The sequence below is a fragment of the Protopterus annectens genome, chromosome 8.part0 (assembly GCF_019279795.1).
Source record: "Protopterus annectens isolate FY-2018-M chromosome 8.part0, PAN1.0, whole genome shotgun sequence".
Lineage (NCBI taxonomy): Eukaryota > Metazoa > Chordata > Ceratodontiformes > Protopteridae > Protopterus > Protopterus annectens.
The window spans coordinates 1,225,396,868-1,225,418,512 of record NC_056741.1 but is presented as its reverse complement, the minus strand read 5'-3'; the positions used below and the strand labels follow the sequence as shown (position 1 = coordinate 1,225,418,512).

Sequence of the window (21,645 nt, the reverse complement as noted above, 5' to 3'; positions counted from 1 at the left end):
TATATGCAGACAACTTGCCTGGAAGTAATATTTCAGGAACATTTTGTCAATACTTTAGAATTACTGGATATAAGATGAACACACAAAAAATTAAAGCCATCAAGATTTTTCACCTATTAGTGACAGATTACTGCAAGAGTATCCATTTGTCAGAGACTGAAATCAGCTTGATCCAATGTTGGTAGTTTCATAACCTTCACCTATAAGATTAAGACCAGTAGGTACTTAGTCCAGCTCATAAAGCTTTCCCAAGATCACCTAGTCCCTCCCCTTTAATCAGAATGTACAGTGCTTGAGGACTCAACTCCAGATCTCCACAGGCTATTTTGGTTATTTTTCTTAAGTCCTAGTGGGTGGCTTACTTGATTTTTTGATCCTCGGTGTGTCTTCTACATTTACATAAAAGGTCAGTCTGCTCCATTTAATTTTTAGAACAGTTTTCCTGGTAGAACAGATGTTTCCTTAGTCATCATCCAATCTATTGCTTTCTTTTGGTACCATTCTGAAGTGGGTCGTTCCTTTGTTTTATCAGTTAGATCTCTTATCCTTAACTCCTTCTTTCTACACATTTCAGTTTGCAATTAAAGTTACTTTGGAAAGAACATTTTGCAGAACAGATTTTTCTCAGCAATTTAGCATTTCCCTGTCTGCTGTAGATATGTGTATGCTGTTGCTAGAAATGTTTACAGTTCTTACTGATGCACTGATGTATATTATCTTAACCTGTTTTTTCCTCTGCATAGCAAACCACCTGATATTTTCTTTGCAGTTTGCTAGATACATTTAGGCAGATAGACCATAAGGTAGTTCCATTTGTTAACTTGATATGTTTACTAGCCTTTCTCCTACAAATCAGTATACACTTGATTTATTTAGATCATATTTGCTGGCTTCTGATCTGTGTTGAAAGTGTTATTTTTCTGAGTGAAAAGTGCTACTTTTCCCCCACCCTTAATCCTGCTCTGTTAAATACAGGCCAAACAACTTGTGTGTTTTATCTGATTGTCTCAAGGCTTGCTAGTATAATTAAGATTCCCTGTTTGTTACCTCTGCATTCATTGCTTGAATCTAATTGAGTTCTGACAGAGTGCTACTGAAACAGCTCAAACTATAAATTGATAAGTATATTTTTTGGCACTTTTTTTCCAAAGTTCTACAGTATTCTAATTGCTTTTGCTTGATTTATTTAGATCATATTTGCTGGCTTCTGATCTGTGTTGAAAGTGTTATTTTTCTGAGTTGATTTTTCCCCCACCTTGCCCTCTGTATTGGTGTTTTCTTTTTATACTTGGTGGCTTTGCAATTGCCCGCCCCCACTGTATATTTGATCTGTGACACTCCTCCCAGTCTAGTGTCTTTAGCTCATTCTACCTAATACGGAGAGAAAAAAACATTTTTTTGCACTTTATTCATCTACTTACTGTGTTTGTGTTTCATCCTACTTTATTACTTATTTTGCTCTTGCTGCCTGTTCTTAAAAGTACTTAATAGCATTTATTCTGCTGCATTTGTTGCTGCTTGTTGATAGCCGATTAAATTGTAACTGTTATTCTAAGCCTTTGGATTACGCACTTGGGCTTTAGACGAGTTGTTTCAAATTAGGAAGGTTTGTGGTCTGCACTCAAGCCGCGGTGGTGCAGCGGTAGCATTGTTGCCTCACAGCAAGAGGTTCTCCTGTTCGATTCTTGGCTGGTGTGCCTTCTGTGTAGAGTCTGCATATCCTCCCCATGGTCGAGTGGCATTCGAAAGACATGCGTGAATGGGCGTGCCTTTATTGAAGGCTGGGCATTGGGCTGGCAACTCGACACCATAAAAATCTACTGCCAATCATTAGCGGACTGGAGTTCCGCTGTGGCGACCCCTAACCGGCAAAAGCTGAAAAGACAAACAACAACAAACTGTTGTGGCAGGATAGGAAGCTTACATCCTTCTGAGTTGGGAGTTGCTGATTGAAGGCTTAGTGTCTGTTCTAAAGTGTATTAGTTCTGGTTTAAGCACTTGGGCTTTGGGCCAGTTTTCTTTACATTAAGAAGGTGTGGTCTGCACTCTTGTGGGAGGCTGGATTCTGCCCTTCTGAGCTGGGAATTTCTGGTCACAGGCTTATTGTGTCGGCTTATTTGAACTGTTTCTTTTTGAAATTGGTGCGCCTTGTTGCTGCAGCATAGACCAGATTCAGGCCTGCTGAATCTAGCTTTGTTTGTATAACATGAGCACTGACCCAGGCCATCTTTTTTTGGAGAAGGTTACCCTGCACCCTAGCAGCAGGAGTGTGCAGTTAGAACTTGTCTGATTGAAGACTGCTGCAGCAGGGCTCAGGTTTGAGCTTTTTTTTGGTTAATTGGGTCATTTGTTTAAAACAGTTGTTTGTTTTCTATTGTTTATATATATATATATATATATATATATATATATATATATAAAATTGCATTCTATTCATCTGATTTTATTGTATTTGTGTTTCCTCTTACTTTATTACTAGTAGCATTGACTTCAACTCTGATCTGAGATATATAACAATAAGTATCCTTTTCTGTGCATTTAAAGAGGTTTTTTTTTTTTATTTAATCTGCTTTACTTTCTGAAAACAAAACAAAAAAATTATACTTGTTTCCCGCCTTTCTAAGCTAGTATAGTCCAGTTTTCAGGTTAGTGCTGAATTCAGGGCTGTGTTACAAATCTCTGGGTTTGCCCATACCTTACTTGGATAGAAGGAAGTTTCTCTGTTCACCTGTGACAGAGGGGAAATTTGAGCAGCCTATCTGTCCCTGGAGGAGTGGTTTCAGCCCAGAAATTAGTAGTTTATTGGCCATTTTGGGCTAATTTCTAGCTCTTTCATTTCCCTGCTATAAATACCGCATATGCCCAGTTTTGCAAGCCAGGCAGCGCTGGTTAGCTAGAGTTTAACTATTCCCGGCTCCACAAAGTCTCCTCTTCAATGTTTCCCTTGGAACTAGACAAACTTTCAACTTAAGAACTCAAGCCATTCATTTCTCAGCCCAGAACTTGCTCAAAACTCATAGCAAGCACTAATAAACCCTAGCACTAGACCCTCCTATACTGTACAGAAGGACAAGGCTCTCTATTCAACCTTACCAGCCATTCAGTAAAACAGTTCACTGTACCTATCTAGGCATGTCCAAGGGCAGTTTCAGGCATACTCTCCAGTCCAACTGGTGAATCTGGGCATTTTGAGGCAATGTTACAACTGCCTCATATACACAGACAACCCTCTCCTCCTACCATCAAACACTAATACATGTGAGAGATGCAATTATACAGCCAAACTGGAGGCGAAGCTCTCGCAACCCAAGACTGGATCAGACAGTCAAGAGGAGAAGGGAAATACTTGCATCACACCACCAGTCTCACATAGACCCATTAAACCAGCACCGGCAAAAAACACAGATAAATATATGAAAACATACTCGGAGGCTCTAAATAAAAATCTGCAGAAGCAACAGAGACCTCCAAAGCAGACATCCAGGCAACCTCCACCCCCCCCCAACACAAATCATGAAACACATACTTCACAAAACCAGTGTGCCATGCAATCACAGCCCTTAAGGCAAAATAACATACCCAACATACTAGTAACAGGTGACTCTATAGTCAGGCACACTGACGTCCCACTCACTAGGCTGAATAAGGAGAAGGTCACTGTTAGCTGCCTGCCGGGTGCCAGGATCCGCCACACAACAGAAGCACTCAGGTCACTCCAGAACAAGTACAAATACGTCATTGTCCATGTTGGTGTGAATGACCTGAGCTGTACCCTCCCTGGACTACATGAAAAGAGCTCTCTGATCTTGTAGCCCAGGCTGGTATGACCCTGACCCTGAGTAGCGTCCTGCCCTCACCAATAATGATACCACAGTATAAAGAAAAAATTATCAATTTCAACAATTGGCTAAGTTTTTGGTGTCATTCAAAGGGGATCCAGTGTCTGTCCGCCTGGGATGACATGCTCGACAGGCCACGCTGCTTCGCTAGAGATGGCTTGCACCTGTCACCCTTAGGCTTTCGAATACTGGTCAAGGCTCTTGCCACCCCCATAGTGCCTTTTTTAGGCAAGGCTCAAAAGACAAACCCACCGCCATAAATAGCACAAGTAACAAAAAACTGAGGGTAATGCTACTCAACGCCAGAAGTCTAAACCTCAAAATGCACGCACTCGAGGTACTCCTCAGTATGGAGAAAATCGATATATGTGCAGTAACAGAAACCTGGTTTAAGGCTCCAGAGAGCACCCCAGCACTACCAGGCTACAACTCATACCACACATTTTGGCCACAGAACCCGGACCGAAATACAAAAGGTGGGGGCGTATCCATATTCATCAAGGATACCCACACCTCCAGGTTAGTGGTACAGCACGATGCTTCAGAGATCATCCACATGCAATTAATAATGGGCAAAACTGCAATTCAAATTGCAGCTTGCTACAGATCACCCACCATATCCCAGGACCCCCATTCCGCATTTCTGGAAACACTGGGAAATATAAAGGTCCTACCAAACACCCTAATATTGGGTGATTTCAATTACCCAAACATTAATTGGGAGAACTACTCAAGTACTAACTCCCTTGCCCAACATTTCCTAGAATTTAAAAACTCAAACGCCCTGGATCAACTGGTCAACACTTCCACCAGAGGTGACAACATATTGGACCTGGTCATCACCAACATGGGCGACCGGTGCTCCACACCAGAGGTCAACCCCTCACTGGTTAGATCTGACCATAAACAAATCGCTTTGGATATCCATTCCACCCCCACCCCCGGATAAGGAAACCACTGTGAAAAACTTTTCAAAAGCAAACTTCACGTTACTTAAGACGGAGGTGGAAAGTTTCAAAGCCCCCACACTAAAGGATAACATTGTCCAAGTTGCAAAATCCTTTACTTATGCATTCTACGGGCACCTACAAGAATGCATGGATCGTGCTATCCCAAGCAAAACCAAGACTCACTCCTCTAAGAAAAGGAAACCAGTCTGGTGGACTCCTGCCATAAACAAGCTATACAATAAAAGGAGAAAACTAGTACAAAAAAGAGTAAAATCCCAAGAAGGGAAGACATCCCTGATCAGTATCAGTAAAAAACTACGATCCCTCACAAAATCATCCAAGGCGAGTTTCGAAAGAAAAATTGCCAAGGACTCCAAAGATAACCACAAGGCATTCTTTAGCTATGCCAAGAATCTAAGTGGCAATGCTCAGATCTGCTCGGAGTTAGTGCAGAATGGTACAAAATACACTTAACCGACCGATATTGCCAACATCCTGGCAGACAGGTTCAGCGCAAACTTCACCCCCCTCTCACCCCTGCAAAAAACCCATAACCATACCAGAAGAATGTAGAGCTTCTGAAATCACAGACACTCAGGTTAAAACAGCCCTCTACAAAGCCAAAAACACAGCATCAATGGGACTGGATGGTGTCCCAGGCTGCGTCCTACACGAGCTCAAAGACGAACTAACCCCTCACCTAAACACACTGTCCATACTCGGCCTCTCCACAGGTTATGTACCCATAGAGTGGTGCACAGCAATGGTTATTCCACTCCACAAAGGTGGCGCCACAACACACCCTGGGAACTATCGCCCTATAAGCCTGACTAGCTTGGTCTGCAAGGCTATGGAGCGCATCATCATGGAACTCATTAACAGAGACATGGGGAACCTCCAAACACTGGACCCTACCCAGTTTGGCTTTGTTAAGGGCAGATCATGCCTCCTAAACCTGGTGGACTTCTTTGAGACAGTTACCAAGGCTATAGACGAGGGAAAGGTGGTACACACAGCCTACCTAGACCTCGCAAAGGCCATTCCCCATTCTGGTATTATAAACAAGCTCACCAGCCTGAACATAAACCCCTACGTCAAAAGATGGGTTGCCAGCTGGCTCACTGACAGAACCCACATGGTAAGAGTAGTGGGAGCTAGGTCTGATTCTAAACCGGCTACAAGTGGTGTTCCCCAGGGCTCAGTCCTAGGACCCCTCCTGTTCGGCATATACTTCTCAGAGGTACAGGCAAGCACAGGAGGACTATGGCTGAACAAGTTCACAGACAACTGGAAACTAGGGGCTATAATTGACTCTCCGGCTGACACAGACATCCTCCAAAAGGGTCTCACTGAGACGGACACCTGGTGCCAAAATCATGGCCTCAAGCTAAATGCCAAAAAGTGCATAGTCATCCCCTTTGGAAAAAACAAAGTACCCACAAACTACCACGTAGGTGGTAGTCCCCTAAATACAGAAGACGTAATAAGGGATCTGGGGACACAAGTAGATAGTAAACTGTCCTTTGATAATCACATTGCCAAAGGGGTTAGAAAATCCTTCTACGTGGCACAGCTTATCACAAAAGGGTTTGCATCCAGATCAAAAGAGGTCATTGTGCCCCTCTACTCATCGCTCATCAGACCCTTCATAGAGCACAATGCCCCACTTGGGATGTATCTTACAAGACACCTGCAACAGCTGGAAAGACCACAGAAGTACCTCACCAAGAGGATCACTGGCCTCAAACAGATGCCCTATGCAGCTCGACTGAAGAAACTCCAGCTGTACTCGGTTGCATACTGCCTACTCAGAGGTGATCTCTGCCTGACATACAAGGCCATGTCCAACCCAGAACTGATGGACAAGCTCCACCTAAAGAAAAGCTTATCCCCTTGAGCCACACGCTCTAAGGATCTAAACCTCACCACAAGAATACATAGGACGTGCTGGAGGGATAGATTTCTGTCACAGAGACTTCCCATGCTTTGGAACAAGATTCCAATCTACATTAGGCAGAGCTCCTCGCTAACACTCCAAGAGAAACCTTGACGAGTGGATGGAAAACAGAAAGTTTACCCCGGGGGAATCATTTCAGTGGCTCTGCTGGACAGAGGCACAGGGAACTAATCTAAGGGGGCGATGAAAGCCAACACATTCTAGCTAGGCTTATAAATGCCTTTGGGCAGATAGCCTAGTACCTATCTATGAACCATGCTACATTTAGTTTTCATGCTAAAAGATATCCATTATCAGTTTCTCATGCAGACTGTCCTATTTAGTGCCTGTGCTAAGGTTTTATGCTTTTTTGTTATGCAAAATCCACAGTAAAACTATGCCAGTTGATCTGAGCTAAGTTATGTTCATTAGTCTTTGTAGAGGTAACTCTTACACTCTCCTGTTACTGTGGCTCAGTCTTTTTAAACATCTTTATTAAACTGCTACATTAAAGGCAATGACATATGTACACATACAATAATAAAAAGAAAACTAAATCAAATATTTTCATTTTCATGTATTATAATTATGTCGTCTTTTTAAATATTATCATTCACTCCGACATTACATAAACTGCTCAATTCCTGCCTTCCCTTGAACCTCACGCCTCCTCCTGAACACTATTCTGCTTGTAGTATTGTTGCCACAAATTCAGTTTATTTCTATGTAGTTTTATCCCTCCATTTTTCCAAAGACCCACCTCTGCTTCTTTTATAATACTCAGTATTTCAAATATAGCTGGTTTATATTTTAATCTTCATTTTCTAGTAACTGTTTTTTGGCAGTCAATGGCATTAAACTTAAGGGCTTACTATGTCTGGGCAATTCAGATGCTATATCTCAGCTCAAAAGAATCATTTCCTTGGTTACAACCATTTACTCCCTCAATACTTCTGAAAAGGTATAAGGAATATTTAAAATCTGCCAAATAATTATATTCTCAAAAAAGATGTCCCCAAACACCCAACGCTGTTCTATCATACTTTCAGCATTTGCTTTGGTTATAAAAATACCTATGCAAACATTTCCAAGCAAAATCCTAAATCCTCTGGACTTTGCTGCAAACTTGGTAGCTATACAGATATCTTCCCATTGTTCTTTTGCATACTGCCTTTCCATTTTCTCTTCCCAATCTTCCGTAGCATCCTCTGATTGGCTCCTGTAGTTATCACACAATATTTTATATTCCTTACTAATTATCCCTTTTTAACAGCAACTTCATTCTAGATTGAGTTAAGAACTGTAACAGAGATGTACTTACCCTTAACACTAACCTATCCTTTTCTCTTTGCCTATACTTGGTCGTCAATCCCTGTTAAGGGAAGACCGTCTCTAACCTGCAGTCCAAACTCCTGCTTGGATTCATCCCAGTCTATTACCTTCTCCTCTCTAGTTTTTTTGCTCCCGATACTTTGTTTCCTTTGCTAATTTTCTACAGCCTTTCTTGCCTACTTTCTATACTCCTTCTTGCAATAATTCCTTTCTCCATTCCTGTGTTGACTTAATTCTTACAAATGCTTTCTGCTACTTTATGAATATAATATTCTGTAAAGCTATTGCTATCCTCCTTAAGGACCTGCATCCAAAATCTTGCTTTCCTTACTTCTTGAATTCCTTCTTGTTTCATCATAATTTCATTCCACTTGGATTTTTACCCTTCTGTTTGTGTTAAACATATGAGCCTTAACTATGTAGCTCTAAAACTATTCCCTCAAATCAGGTAATGCTGAACCACCTTGTTCTGTGCAGAAAAATCAACTTATCTCACTTACGTCTTGCCCACTTCTCTTCCCAAATGCATTCTTTCAACTTTTTTTTTTTAATTATGTTCCATGACTACTCTTCTGGTTGATAAAAATATGTCTAACCCATACATAAAACTAAAGGTGCTAGACATATTTTCACTGGCTGTATGTTACTATCCATATTAATAATCATGACCTTCCAACTTCTTGATTTTTGTATTATTTTTTTTTTTACTCTCTTCCCACATATACTTAGCTGCCATAATAGATAATCGATACACTGTGATACCTCATCTTATCATATACTCATAACTATGAGTATTATTGAACTGATTCATGTTATGAGTACATAATTTACTGCTATAGACTTTGTTTTATCTTTATTTATTTTATATCTTTGAAAGACATAAAACTGCCTCAGAATGTTCTACAAAACAAAATGATCCACTTCTTGATTTCTAATTTACAAAATAATATAAGCTGTGAATAAACCTAATCTTTATTGTTTATCCTAACAGCTACACCCTTGATTTTGTGATTCACTTATTTTCTTGGCCAAAGGCCCCAATTATACATCAAATAAAATAGGGGAAAGAGGACACCCCTGTCTGGTTCCTCTGTTGAAACACAGATTGTCGGAGAGGAACCTCCCACCTTAACTTTGCCTCCAACCCTTGAGCTAGCCTCCTAATTAACCCCATTATTCAATCACTGGAAGCAAATGCTATGTTTATGTACTGCATGACAGTGGTGTTGGCTCTGTGGTCTGTGATTGCCAAAAGAGGTCCTGGAGTCCACAAATGATTCAGGATTTTCAGTACATTTACCAATGCAGTAAGTTACTGGATGTTTACGTGCTTCCTTTTGAAATGACTTTGTCAGTGTTCCTGTACTTTGAATCTCTTGGATACAGCTCCCAGGCAAAGTCTGAGGCATCTGTTGCCACAGACTGAGTAAGAATTGGGGTGGGGGATACTGGATGACCTGAAGCAATTGGTCTATCCACCACTGAAGCTCCTCTCCGAGAAAATTTAGCCCAGGAAATTGAAATGACAGAGGGTGCTGGGTTCAGAAAGATTTTATAAACCATTACATTTTTCTCACGTGTAACTAGGCTAGAGCAATCATGAGAATAGTGGAAGCTATGAATTCTAGAATCTAGAGATATTCCCCATTTGTAGCTAGAGACCACTGAGAAAATTTTAGAAACCGTTCTTGGTAAAAGATTACTTTTTCCTAAGGCAGAATAGCCATCACGTGGGAAATGTCTTGAAGGCAACCTAAAAAAATGTTACTCAGTGGGAAAGAAGGAATGAGATGTGATTATTTCCATAGTGAGGTGAAAACCTTGGTTTTGAAACAGCGTTTTTAGAATGAGGAGAGATTCTTTTTTTATTATTATTTTTTTTTTAATGAGGAGAGATTCTTGACAGCTTTGAATATAGTCCACTAGAATAAGTCAGTCGTCCCAGAAGGGAACAATGTGAATGCCTTGTAGCCTGCATAAAGCAACTAGTGGCACTAAGACATTTTGTGGTTACGCTTATGATTCTGGATAGACCAAAGGGTAAAGAAAAGTACTGAAAATGTGAACCAGTAACACAAAACCTTGAAAAGTATCTGAATTTTATGTGAATAGGAATAAGCTGATATGCATCTTTTAGGTCTAGAGTTACCAAGAAACTTTGAAGAGGAACCAATGGGAAAATTGTCTGCAGGGTGAGCATTTTGAACTTTGGTACCAATATAAAGGTTTACAAAGAATACAGAGAGAATGAAACATATATTACCATCATTAATTGATCACAACCAGACAGGTTTCATAAAAGATAGAAACACCTACGATAATATTAAAAGAATTCTTGCCTTGATAGAGTATGTTAATTTAAGTGAGAGGCATGACTCGGGTGAGTCCTAGACATCAACAGCATCTTTGATTCAATAGATTGGAATTATTTACTGGTGGTACTAGAAGAATATGTTTTTTCACAACAATTCACATTCTTAATTAAAACACTATATGAAAATTCTCTGGTCTATGTCAAGACTGGGTCATGTCTCTCTACTTCTATTAACTATTAGAAAAGGAACTAAGCAAGGATGCCCACTTTCACCTTTACTGTTTGCATTAACAACTGAGCCTTTTGCTAACTATGTTAGAAAGGACACAAATATTAAAGGCATAGTAATTGGGAATAACTTAGAAATGAAAATACAACTATTTGCTGATGACATCCTGTTGACAATAACTGATGCAGATAAATCATTAACTGAATCAAATCTGAACTGAATCTGAGTTTGGAATCAAACAATGAATTTCTTTCAAACTATTTCTGGTCTTGTATTTAATAAAATCAAAACTAAAATTTTATTAATCAACTCAAATAAAAGGGAATTAAATAATGACTTTGTTAAATACTTAGCACCTGATAATAAAATTAAATACCTAGGAATCTTACTAACTAGCAACACTAGAGAAACAATAAATATTAAATATATTCATATACCAAGTCAAATAAAATCATTACTGTAGAAATGGAATAAGATGTTTTATACAATGGAAGATAGGTTGTATTTTCCCAAAATGATTATATTATATACAATCCTTTTCCATCATTCTACTAAGAAAATTGCACAACAATCCAATACAATGATGCTGAATTTCCTTTGGTTTAACAATAAGCCTAGAATCACACTTAACCATTTAAAAGGTTGGGAGAAAGGTGGAATTGATCTACCAGATATAGAGATTTATTCATTGGCATCTATTATTAAAACAGTTACTCTATGGCTGAACTCAACCTACACAGCCAAATGGAAATTAATTCATGAATCTACTGTGGACATTGCTTGCCTTTGCACGTAAAGCCATAAAAACTTAAGCACCACCAACGTTTCAAGATTTCAAGAAAATCACAGTCTTCGTGTCTCAAATGGAAGTAACAACCGTAAAAAAAAAGAACTGATAAGACATCATACATCACTTATTGGCAGAAAGATGAAATATTGCACAAAACAAACTGATCTGATTAGTCAGCACAGCATCTTAATACAAACTGCATATTGTATATGGAAACGTGATGTTATAGATTGCATACTTAGGCAACTGTATATAGTTTCTTTTGTAAATAACAAGTAAACAAACTCACGGAGGGTGCAAAAAAGTCACCAGAAACAAACCAAAAGCACCTCGGACCAAGTGGTGAATAACGAACAGTTTAATGAGACAAACAAAACCACAGAGTAAACGCTGACAATGTTACAATACACGTTTTCATCCTAAACTTCTTCAGATAAAATCATCCTCTTGTGTTCACCTTATATAAAAAAGTCAATTTAGTAATTAACCAATACCCTCAGAATTGTAATGAAATAAGTATTAGTTAAAACATACATCACATCCCATCATAAATAGTGTATAAAAAATCTTTTTAAAAAACCTTTTAAAAATCTTTTCAATTTAAAATATATAACCAATGTAAATAATTGAGTGTAGTATATAGTTACATATGTGGATATATGCAAATACGAATTTCTCAAACTAATAATAAAAAACATTCTCATAAGAGAACTTTTAGTTCCACCTACTGGAATTTGTGTGTCATTACAAACCCACCAACATGTTTAAAATAATAAACATAAATAATTTATACATTTAAATACAAACATGTACATAAATAGTTTCTTAAAAAACAATCAAGTCTCAATCACCTAATAATTTAAACAAGTTAATAATAGTAAATGGACACAAATTTATAATTTTTCAGATATCAATTTTAATACAGGGGTGAAGGAAATCATGTCATTAAGACCTGGGAATCTACTGGCTTCCAAAACAACATTTCAGACATTTATTGATAGTGTTCTGGCCAAAGGTTTTGTCACAGTTATAAATCTGAAAATTTTAAATAACTCTTATTTCTTCTGAATGAATATTTTATATGCTAATATCAATTTACCTTTGGCATAATGGTACTGCAAAGAGTACAGGTTTAAATGCTGATGCCTTTCCTCATAATACAAATTAGAAATGGAGGTTATTCTTTTTGTAAATTTGCTTTGAACCAAATCTAATCTATTCAACTAACCTGAGATGTAAATACAAAATGAACTGTTATATTTAAGCTTCTTAAGCAGTTCTCAATTCTTGTAGATAGATTTTTCAGCATTAAGACCCGTTAAACTTAAAGCCCTGCTCACAATGACATCCATATGATTTTTAGATGAAAAGTGATTTGTAATATTAATTCCTAGGTCCTTGTAAGAGTTAACTTCTTCGAGGACAACACCTTACAGAAAATCTGGTTCCTTAAATCTAGGATTTCCCAAAGACATTGTGTTACATTTGTCCAGACTGAAAGAGACTCCAGATTCAGATGCCCAATTTCACATTTCCGAAAGAAGAGAGCAATTTCATCAGTCTTTGCTACTGATGGTAAATCCTATTTTGCAGCTGTCTGCATATTTATTAATCCAGCAGGAACTGCATATTGAAATAGTAGCAAAGATAATATTGAACAACAAAAGGCCAAGGACTGAGCCATGGGGTATGTCGCAAAGAACTTTAGCTGAATTTGAAAGAAAACCATGAATAGCAACTGTCTGACTTCTGCCTGAAAGCCAGTTCATGATCCAGTTACTAATACTGGGATTTATGTCAAGCTTTGATATTGCTTTATATATTACATGACGCAGTAGGGGAATAAAAGGCTTTAGCTAGATGAAATATTACACCTTAAGCTAAACCAATATCACAGGCCAATATTATCTTAACAGAATTCAGCTAAATTGGTAAATGCTAATCTACTGTGAATAAATCCAAACCAGTGTAGCTCTATTACATTAGTGAGGTTACCTTCAGCTATAAGGTCAGACGATCATCTTACAAAGCATTTCCCTAAAATTAAAGCAATGTTAACAGGTCAGTAGTTTTCTAAATTCGAAGCATTACCTTTCTTAATGATAGAAGTTACAGAAGATTGTTTCTACATAAAAGAAAATGCTCTGGTTTTAAGTTAATTGTCAAAAATGAAATAAAGGTAGGGGCCCAGATCAGTTTATAATGGTTTTAATCATTACAGCACATATTTTGTCTTGGCCCATTGATATAGTACTTTTAATTTTTATACAGGATTTTGACTCTACCATCTTGGAAATTTTACTTTCCCAATTGTTCTTTTTTAGCTTCTAGCTTCAACTGTTGATTTCACAGCGCAAAGTTCATTAAGCAAGCTTTTATAAATAATTTGATTACAATTACATTTTTTATATGTTGAACACACAGCCTTGAGTTTAAGTAAATAAAAGATATTCTGCAATATTGGCTCTAATGTCTGTAAAATAAATGGCAAACAGGACAGGATACCCAGCACCGACCTCTGCTGTATCCCACTGTTTATAATTTTATGTTCAGAAAGTCACAGCAAGTTTCATACCTTGGGATCTGATGGCTAGGCAATTTGTAATCCAGTGGACAGCATAGATGTTTATATAAAGTTGGTCTAACTTTTCAATAATAACAGTATGGGGCATAGTTGCAAAAGCCTTGGTTATATAAAGATAAGCAGCATGCATGGAGTGACCACTGTCCACAACCTCTGTAACCTTTTCAAAGAGGTTTACTATATTAAGAAGTTAGGATCTACCCTTCACAAAACCAAACAGAGTAAAATCTATATTAGTCAAGTTGCACGTCTGTATAGAGGAGTTCTGCTATGATACATTCCAAAGCTTTATACACAAGACTGGTAAAGCTGATGAGGTCCATAATTACCCATACCTGTATAGGGGCTACCTTGTGTAGGACAGTCACAATGTTTTTTGTTTTATTTTCTCTAGGCATCAGGCACAAATCCTGTAAACAGGATGACATTGAACAGTTTAAGCAGAAGCTTGAACAATGCATACTTGGTACTGATAAGAACGCATCCTAATATATTACCTGGTCTGACAGAAGTACTGTTGTCAGCCTTGGGAAAGGATTCTAAGACTTGTTGAAATGTATACAAAACAGATTGTGTATTTGTACAAAGTGAACCAACAAGGGAAGATGCTTTTTTGTTAGAACAGATCAAGAAAGAAAAGTAAATATTCCATAATCACAGAAGAAAGAAAGACGTCTGGATAAACTAACATGTCAAGTAATATTTGAGCTTTGTCCAGGTCAATGATGTAAAAGGGTGAAGCCCAGTTGGAGACACAGAGAATCTGAGTTCAAAGAGTGGCTCAGGTGCTGGAAAAGCCAGGCAGAGGTAAATGATAAAGGGCAGTGTTTTCCATCTTGACCAAAATGGGGGCAAGAGGGGTGGTGGTTCTGTTCAGGTCAACCTGCTCCCATGCAACTACAGGTGTGTATGTGACCAGGGCTGCAGAACTGGGGAACACATGCTTGGCAATCCCAAGTCAGTGACTCCATGGAGGAAGGTGATTCTCTCATGCAATGACAAGTTTGATGATGTGTGTCACATCGCAATTTATGCACTGTACCATTATAAAAATACTGCTCTTGATGCCTCACAGCTGTTATTATGTTCTCTTATAAGAAATGGCAGCAAATTATTAATTAAAAAGGAGCACAACCTGTAGGTGGTGGGGGCTCCTGCCCCCTACTTTACAGAGGGTACATTTTTCAATCTTAATCAGTGGTTCAGGTGTATTCAGGCTTTGCTTGCATGAACCATTATGCAATCCCACATTAGAAAGACAAAGATCATTCATAGAAACACAAATGACATCCAGAGTAAAGGAAAGACAAAAATAAAATGGAAACCATAGCAAAAAATGGAGATGGTGGAAAGTGGCAGAATAAGTAAGAGTGGGGCACAATAAGGACATTATTTCACTGGAAAGCCACATCTCATACACAATATTAAATTATGGGGAATTTTAAGAGCAAGAGAAAAAAAGGGAAAAGAAGGAAACAAATCTGGGAGGAAATAGCCCATTCAAATATTTTCTTTAGCAGAGTTTGGAGGATTTAAAAGAAATTTCCACTGCAGAACTTATAAACACAGTATTCATTATTTGCCACACTTGTGTGTGTTACTGTTTTCTCTACATCACTCAAGTGGTTAAAATTTTAAGTCGGTTATACTCCCAAATGGCTTGATACAGATGTGATTTTACATTATATTCAGGGCTTCTACTTTTCAAAATGTCTCCATTATATCCCACAGCAAGAATACAAAAAAAGTGTTGTCTTGTCTCTCTGCTAAGTTACAATTTCAGTAACCTGAATGTGTACTTTTTTTTTTTTGGGGGGGGGGGTCTCTTCAGACATGGTATTTTTTTCTTTTTAAAGAGTCCTAATGATTCTTATTAACAGCAAGATTCTAAATAAACTTTTATACCAGATTTTACTGTTCTGCCAAAAGTATGGCTAATTTTTCTCAAACCTCTGTTTTGGGATGCATTGTCAACTGGCCTGTCATTTGGTGTTTCAACTATACATGCAAACTGAGAATTTACTTGACTAGACAGTACTCCAAGGAACTCTACATAAGGGTTCAAATGTCTGACTTTACTTTGTTAAAACTGTACATCTCTTACATGCAGCTAAGCTCTCCTACTCATTCATAATAAGTAGAAGATGTTGCAACAAATACCCAAATAATGCAATGCTTCAAAGAGTGCTAAAATGGTACTGCATAGAGAATGCAGCTGAAACTGAAGCAGACGGTACAAATCATGTTTAGCTTGTATGACACTCTTGAAGTTACACTAAAGTAAATAAAAAACAATTCAGCTTGAGAGAAAAGAAATTGTGAAGCTATCCTCAACTGTCAAATTACAAGAAAAAATGCAAAATTGCCAGCAATCATTTTACAAAAGGATCAATATTACGGAAAAAAAAACTCTAGCTCTACATGACTTTCATTCTTGAGGTTGCGGAGATCTACATGACTTTCATCCTTGAGGTTGTAAACGCAAAGGCATAAAACTAGAAGGTTCTTAAACCTCTCGGCTGTGGCTGATTATGCTAATAATGATGATGCAGTCATCAACAAAGAAAACTGCTCTAATGGCAAAACAACTGGTCTTATTAACCTGCTATAGGTACTGCCAGTGAAGCAAATACAGCATAAACTAGGAGTCATCGAAGCGGGCAACTGCTAACAATAAAATTACTGGCAAAACAACTGTTAATCTAGGAGCACTGGCATGGGTATGCACGTTATCAGCACTCATTAACAGAATAGAAGTACCTAATATTGTGAAGGTAGGTAGTTGCAAGTTATTATCAGACAGATCACCGACAACCATAGAATAAAGACCCTGTAATAATTACTCAGACAGCAACTGATTTGAAGGGTGTTACTTTCATAAGACAATTATGCAGTCATATACGGTATTTTTACAAAAATGCAATAATATCACACATAGTGTCTGGATATAAAAAAAAATCACAAAGAAGTGGCAGCATACTTTCAATCAAAATACTGCAGTATGAATATTTCATATGCCCTTGTCTGTATTTTTGTACAGTTCAGGTGGGGTTCACAAAGTGGTATGCTGTGCAATGACAAAAAAAAAAAAAAAAAAAGGGTAACTGTAGAAAAATCCGAATATGAATCGGAGATAACATTTTATCATGGCTGTGGAAAAGGTACATTTACTGTCGTGGTAACCTTTTGAAATGTCAGGACCTGCTACAGCAAGTCCTGAAAAACAGAGACTGAATAGCTGAAAAAAACAGATATACATATAGTAAGTCCAAGATGGCCATTTCTCACAATACTCCCTTTTCTCTGAGGTATGGTGATCTCGTACTTGATATATATAAATTTAGGGTGTGGCGGGTGTAGGGGGATTTGCCCCCCTGCAAAAAAGAAATTTAAATGAGAAGAGCAATGTTCCATATTCTCTCTTCTGTAGATTTGGTCTTTTTTTTTCAACTTGCTGGTACTAGGCATTTTGAGTGCAACATTTCAATGGGAATCCCATTACTCAGCAGAAAGCCATCAAGCCTACTAGTGGTAAATGGAACATATGCAGATGAGTAGCCCATCAGAAAAAAAAGCACTCCTAAGCCAGGTCCTAGACATGAATACTGTGCAGTATACCTGGCTTCAGACACTGTGCAAAAATGCAGTTGCACAAGTCAAGCTATGCAGAAGGTGCTGTGCTACCCATACAGCAGCATTAACAGAGCTGCCCTGTTATAACTTAACTCCAAACTCAGAAGATATTTGCTTACAAAGATATGGCTGCCTACAAACAATAGAAGTGGATGTATTAGAACACATACATAGCTACACAAGTCTCTCACACACACACACACACACACACACACACACATGCCTATGTACCCATGTGGTATTTAACCAAAGCAATGGAATAATTAAAATCCTGAAGTCTGTGTACAGCTCCTCTGCTTCTGCTTCAACATATTACCATGGGCTGCCTGGCCTCATGAAAAGCCCACAACAGTTGTGAAGTATAGCAAGAGAGTAACATACTTCAAGCATGCATTCACTGGCATGCTGGAACTGGTAATGACACACACAAAGACAGACACATCTTTGAATCACAAGGCCCACTGTTGTATACCAGTCAGCATTGCTCAGTATACTATGGTGTTCATCTTTCTTGCTGGAGTTGTGCAGGGAAACACTGTCACATACAAACACAGTGTGCATGCATCTATGCATAACAAAACCATTAGCAGCACAGGTTCATAATCTCATAGTTTATAGGTAGTAACTATGAAGTTCAGGAGACCACTGATCCCAATTTCTCATTTGCTGAAGAGCTCTGTCTGGTTAAGTGACTTTCTCAAAGTCACACTGTAGGCAAGAGGAATCAAACACTGAAATACAGAAAGCACTTTGTTAACAGCTCATAACCTTAATCCTCTGCATGAAAACCATCTATCCACATTCCACCAAATACAGTCCCATAAATATTAAATGTGTACTGTTACACAATCCTGTAGGGCGGCCACGGTGGTGCAGTGGTTAGCATTGTCGCCTCACAGCAAGAGGTTCACCAGTTAGATCCCCGGCTGGGGTGCCTTCTGTGTGGAGTCTGCATGTCCTCCCTGTGGTCGTGTGGGTTTCCTCCAGGTGCTCCGGTTTCTATGGTAGGTTGGGCGCCGGGCTGGCAACTCGACACTGTAAAACTCCACTGCCAATCATGAGCGGACAGGTGATCTGCTGTGGCGACCCCTAACCGGGAAAAGCCAAAAGAAGAAGAAGAAGACGACTACTACACAATCCTGTACTGTGCTGGTGTTTGCTCTTGTTCAAACATGTGCTGCTACTTACACATTTACAGGACACTGGTACCACTACTGGGTGTATAAACTGCCATGCTGTGCTTCCTGTTTGGATTTACAGAGCTCTGGTGCAAACATTAGTAGTGATGCACCTCTAAAGGATATACAGGATGCTCATATTGTGTACCTTTGATGTTCTCATTCCTGGTAAGAAAGTATTTTTGCTGCTGCAGCTGAAAAGATTGCAAAACTTGCCTGTTATATGTCCATGCTATAAAGACAGACCATGGCCCAGGAGATCAGGGTCCTATACAGAGCTTGGGCTACCAGACTGCTTCTGCTGTGCATCCTTTCCATTCCTTAGATATAGTGCTGTCATAGTGCTCACAGCACTACACCAGTGAAAAATAATTCGGAAGCTATGCTGCTCCACTTTATTTTCATCTCTCTATCCAGGTGTCCCTTTATAAACCTGGCCAGAAGGTACAGGCTGCTATGATCTATATCCTTAATGTTTACTCTTTCACTCACATGTTCCATACTCACTGGTGGATGATGCACAGGCTGTCTTCTGAATTCCCACCACTACAAAACATTCCCAAAATGCAGAGATCTAAGACTGACACTATGTACACCTCTGACATACTTTAATTCAACTTAAGTCAATATGAAATACATGTTCTGTGTTGCCCTGAACAAGTACTTACTGCCATGGTAGTCCATCTCTGACTTACATGGCTATCAGTGCTGTAGATTACACAGCTTACACACTGTTTTCAGTAAGCAGCTCAGAGGTCATGTATGAATCTGGATGCAAATCTATCTAGTGCACATATGCTATTAATAAGATGTCAGGTACACTGTTTTCAGTAAGCAGCTCAGAGGTCATGTATGAATCTGGATGCAAATCTATCTAGTGCACATATGCTATTAATAAGATGTCAGGTACACTGTTTTCAGTAAGCAGCTCAGAGGTCATGTATGAATCTGGATGCAAATCTATCTAGTGCACATATGCTATTAATAAGATGTCAGGCATCCAAGATATTGTGCTGCAAACTCTTAACATGAGGACAGCAGTACATTAGACACCCCAATGTCTTCATGCCACATTATCAAAATGAAAAAGCACTGAACACGCAAAGTATTTAATGATGTGGATACAACACAGGCTTACCTAAACTCCACTAGAAAGCAGCTATGTATAATTGTTATACATGGTTAGTGCAGTGGGACTAGAAGAATGAAGTGTTATCATGCTCAGTGTTTCTGGCACAGAGTCAACAGGTGGGTACCATCTAATGGTTCTTCTGGAATCAATACCACATAATTATCGTGTAACTTTTTGTTTTGCAACAAGTGACCTATTAGTATCAGGGATGGCTGGCTTATCTCTTGACCCACTCCAACAATATCTGCTAATACACTACAAATGTGAGAATTATCCAAACTATTGTTTTCTTAAGTATCTTCATTTCACTTTCTAAAAATCAAATGTTTTGAGTTCAAAGACTAATGGACTTTGCTATCTTATCTAATTCAGTAAAAAAAAACTATTTGGCTACCCACTTTGTGCTCTTGTGTAAAAAATCTGACAGACTTTATAGCACTGTGAAGAATTAAATTACTTACTAGTGGCTGCTCTTTCCATGCAAAAGAGTGGTGGGTCACTGAATTGAGGCATCACATCATACATCTGTAGCAAAACACAACAGACAAATGTTATGGACTAAACCACTGAATATCCTTAGCCTTTTATACTTTTTGCCTACTAAGTAATAGGCACACATACAAAAGCACACACACACCCCAACCCTGACAAGAAAAAACAGTGACTGCTTACTTTCACAATGTCCTTGCACCCCTCACCCCCAAAAAACAGCCATGTTGCGAGTCTGTAATTTTTATACTGCTCATTACTGCTAATCTAACACCCCAACCAGATCAGAAGTGAACAAATAAATAAATAAAACACCTTGACTGGTTTTGTGGGCACTATGTGCTATTAATAATGCCCACAGTTCTAGTGGTGTTCTGCTATTATTTTTTTGTACTAGATTAACATGAATGAAAAACCTGGGCCTGCAGATTAGAGCACCTATTTGCCACAAAGATCCTTCAGCAAACAACGAGGCAGTACTAGTAAGTACCGCACCTGGTAACAGGTCTTGACTTTGTCAGCCAAGAACTGTTATTGTGTCATAGGTAGGGAAGTAAGACAGAATGAGATCTCACTTGTGGGTTTCTTCTGGGACTATGTTTTATTTATTTATTTAGGCTGAATATTTAAGGATCATAAATTTAATGCCTAAACTACAAAAATGTGCAAACACATAATGTTGCAAAGCACAATACCAAGCAAAACCCAAGTAAAAGTGTTTTTGCAGGGAAACTGTGCCCATGTGTACCCACTGACATACTGATTTCAACCTTTCACCCTTGATCTCTACATATACTAACTCTGATATTGCACAAATAGTACAAAAAGTCATTACAGAACACAACAATCTTTTCTCCTTTCTTTTGTGAGGAAGTGGGGTACTGCCAGCTGTGGCAGGGGGAGTAGGGCAGCGCATGTGTAACATATATCTGCATAGGTAGCTGGAGTTTTGTAAAGAATTATATATCATTTGAATATCAAACTTATTTGTACAGAAGCTTGTGTTAAAAATGTATTTGTAAAGTTGCTTGTTTTAAAAATGTATCAACAAGACAGAAAATAAATATACATGTATATCAGACTGTACTGTTGCAATTGATGAAATGTATATATTTTAAAAGAGCACACTGGAAGGGAAGGAGTTAAGCTTAGCTCAGCTAACCTTAAGAAAAACAGCCTGAAATTAAATGACTTGGTTTAGGCCTTAAAGATGGCATCTCACAGGTCTAAATGCAGCCA

The 21,645-nt window shown here is 38.5% G+C and overlaps 1 protein-coding gene across 1 annotated transcript in view; it reads right to left on the bottom strand.

Annotated features, from left to right (window-relative positions):
* The window catches only part of LOC122809320 (nudix hydrolase 20, chloroplastic-like), a 566,695-nt gene that overhangs the window by 422,351 nt on the left and 122,699 nt on the right, over positions 1–21,645 (bottom strand). Inside the window, exon 3 of the mRNA XM_044080720.1 lies at positions 20,379–20,442. Coding sequence (XP_043936655.1) covers positions 20,379–20,442 — 64 coding nt within the window. The remainder of the gene's footprint in view (positions 1–20,378; positions 20,443–21,645) is intronic.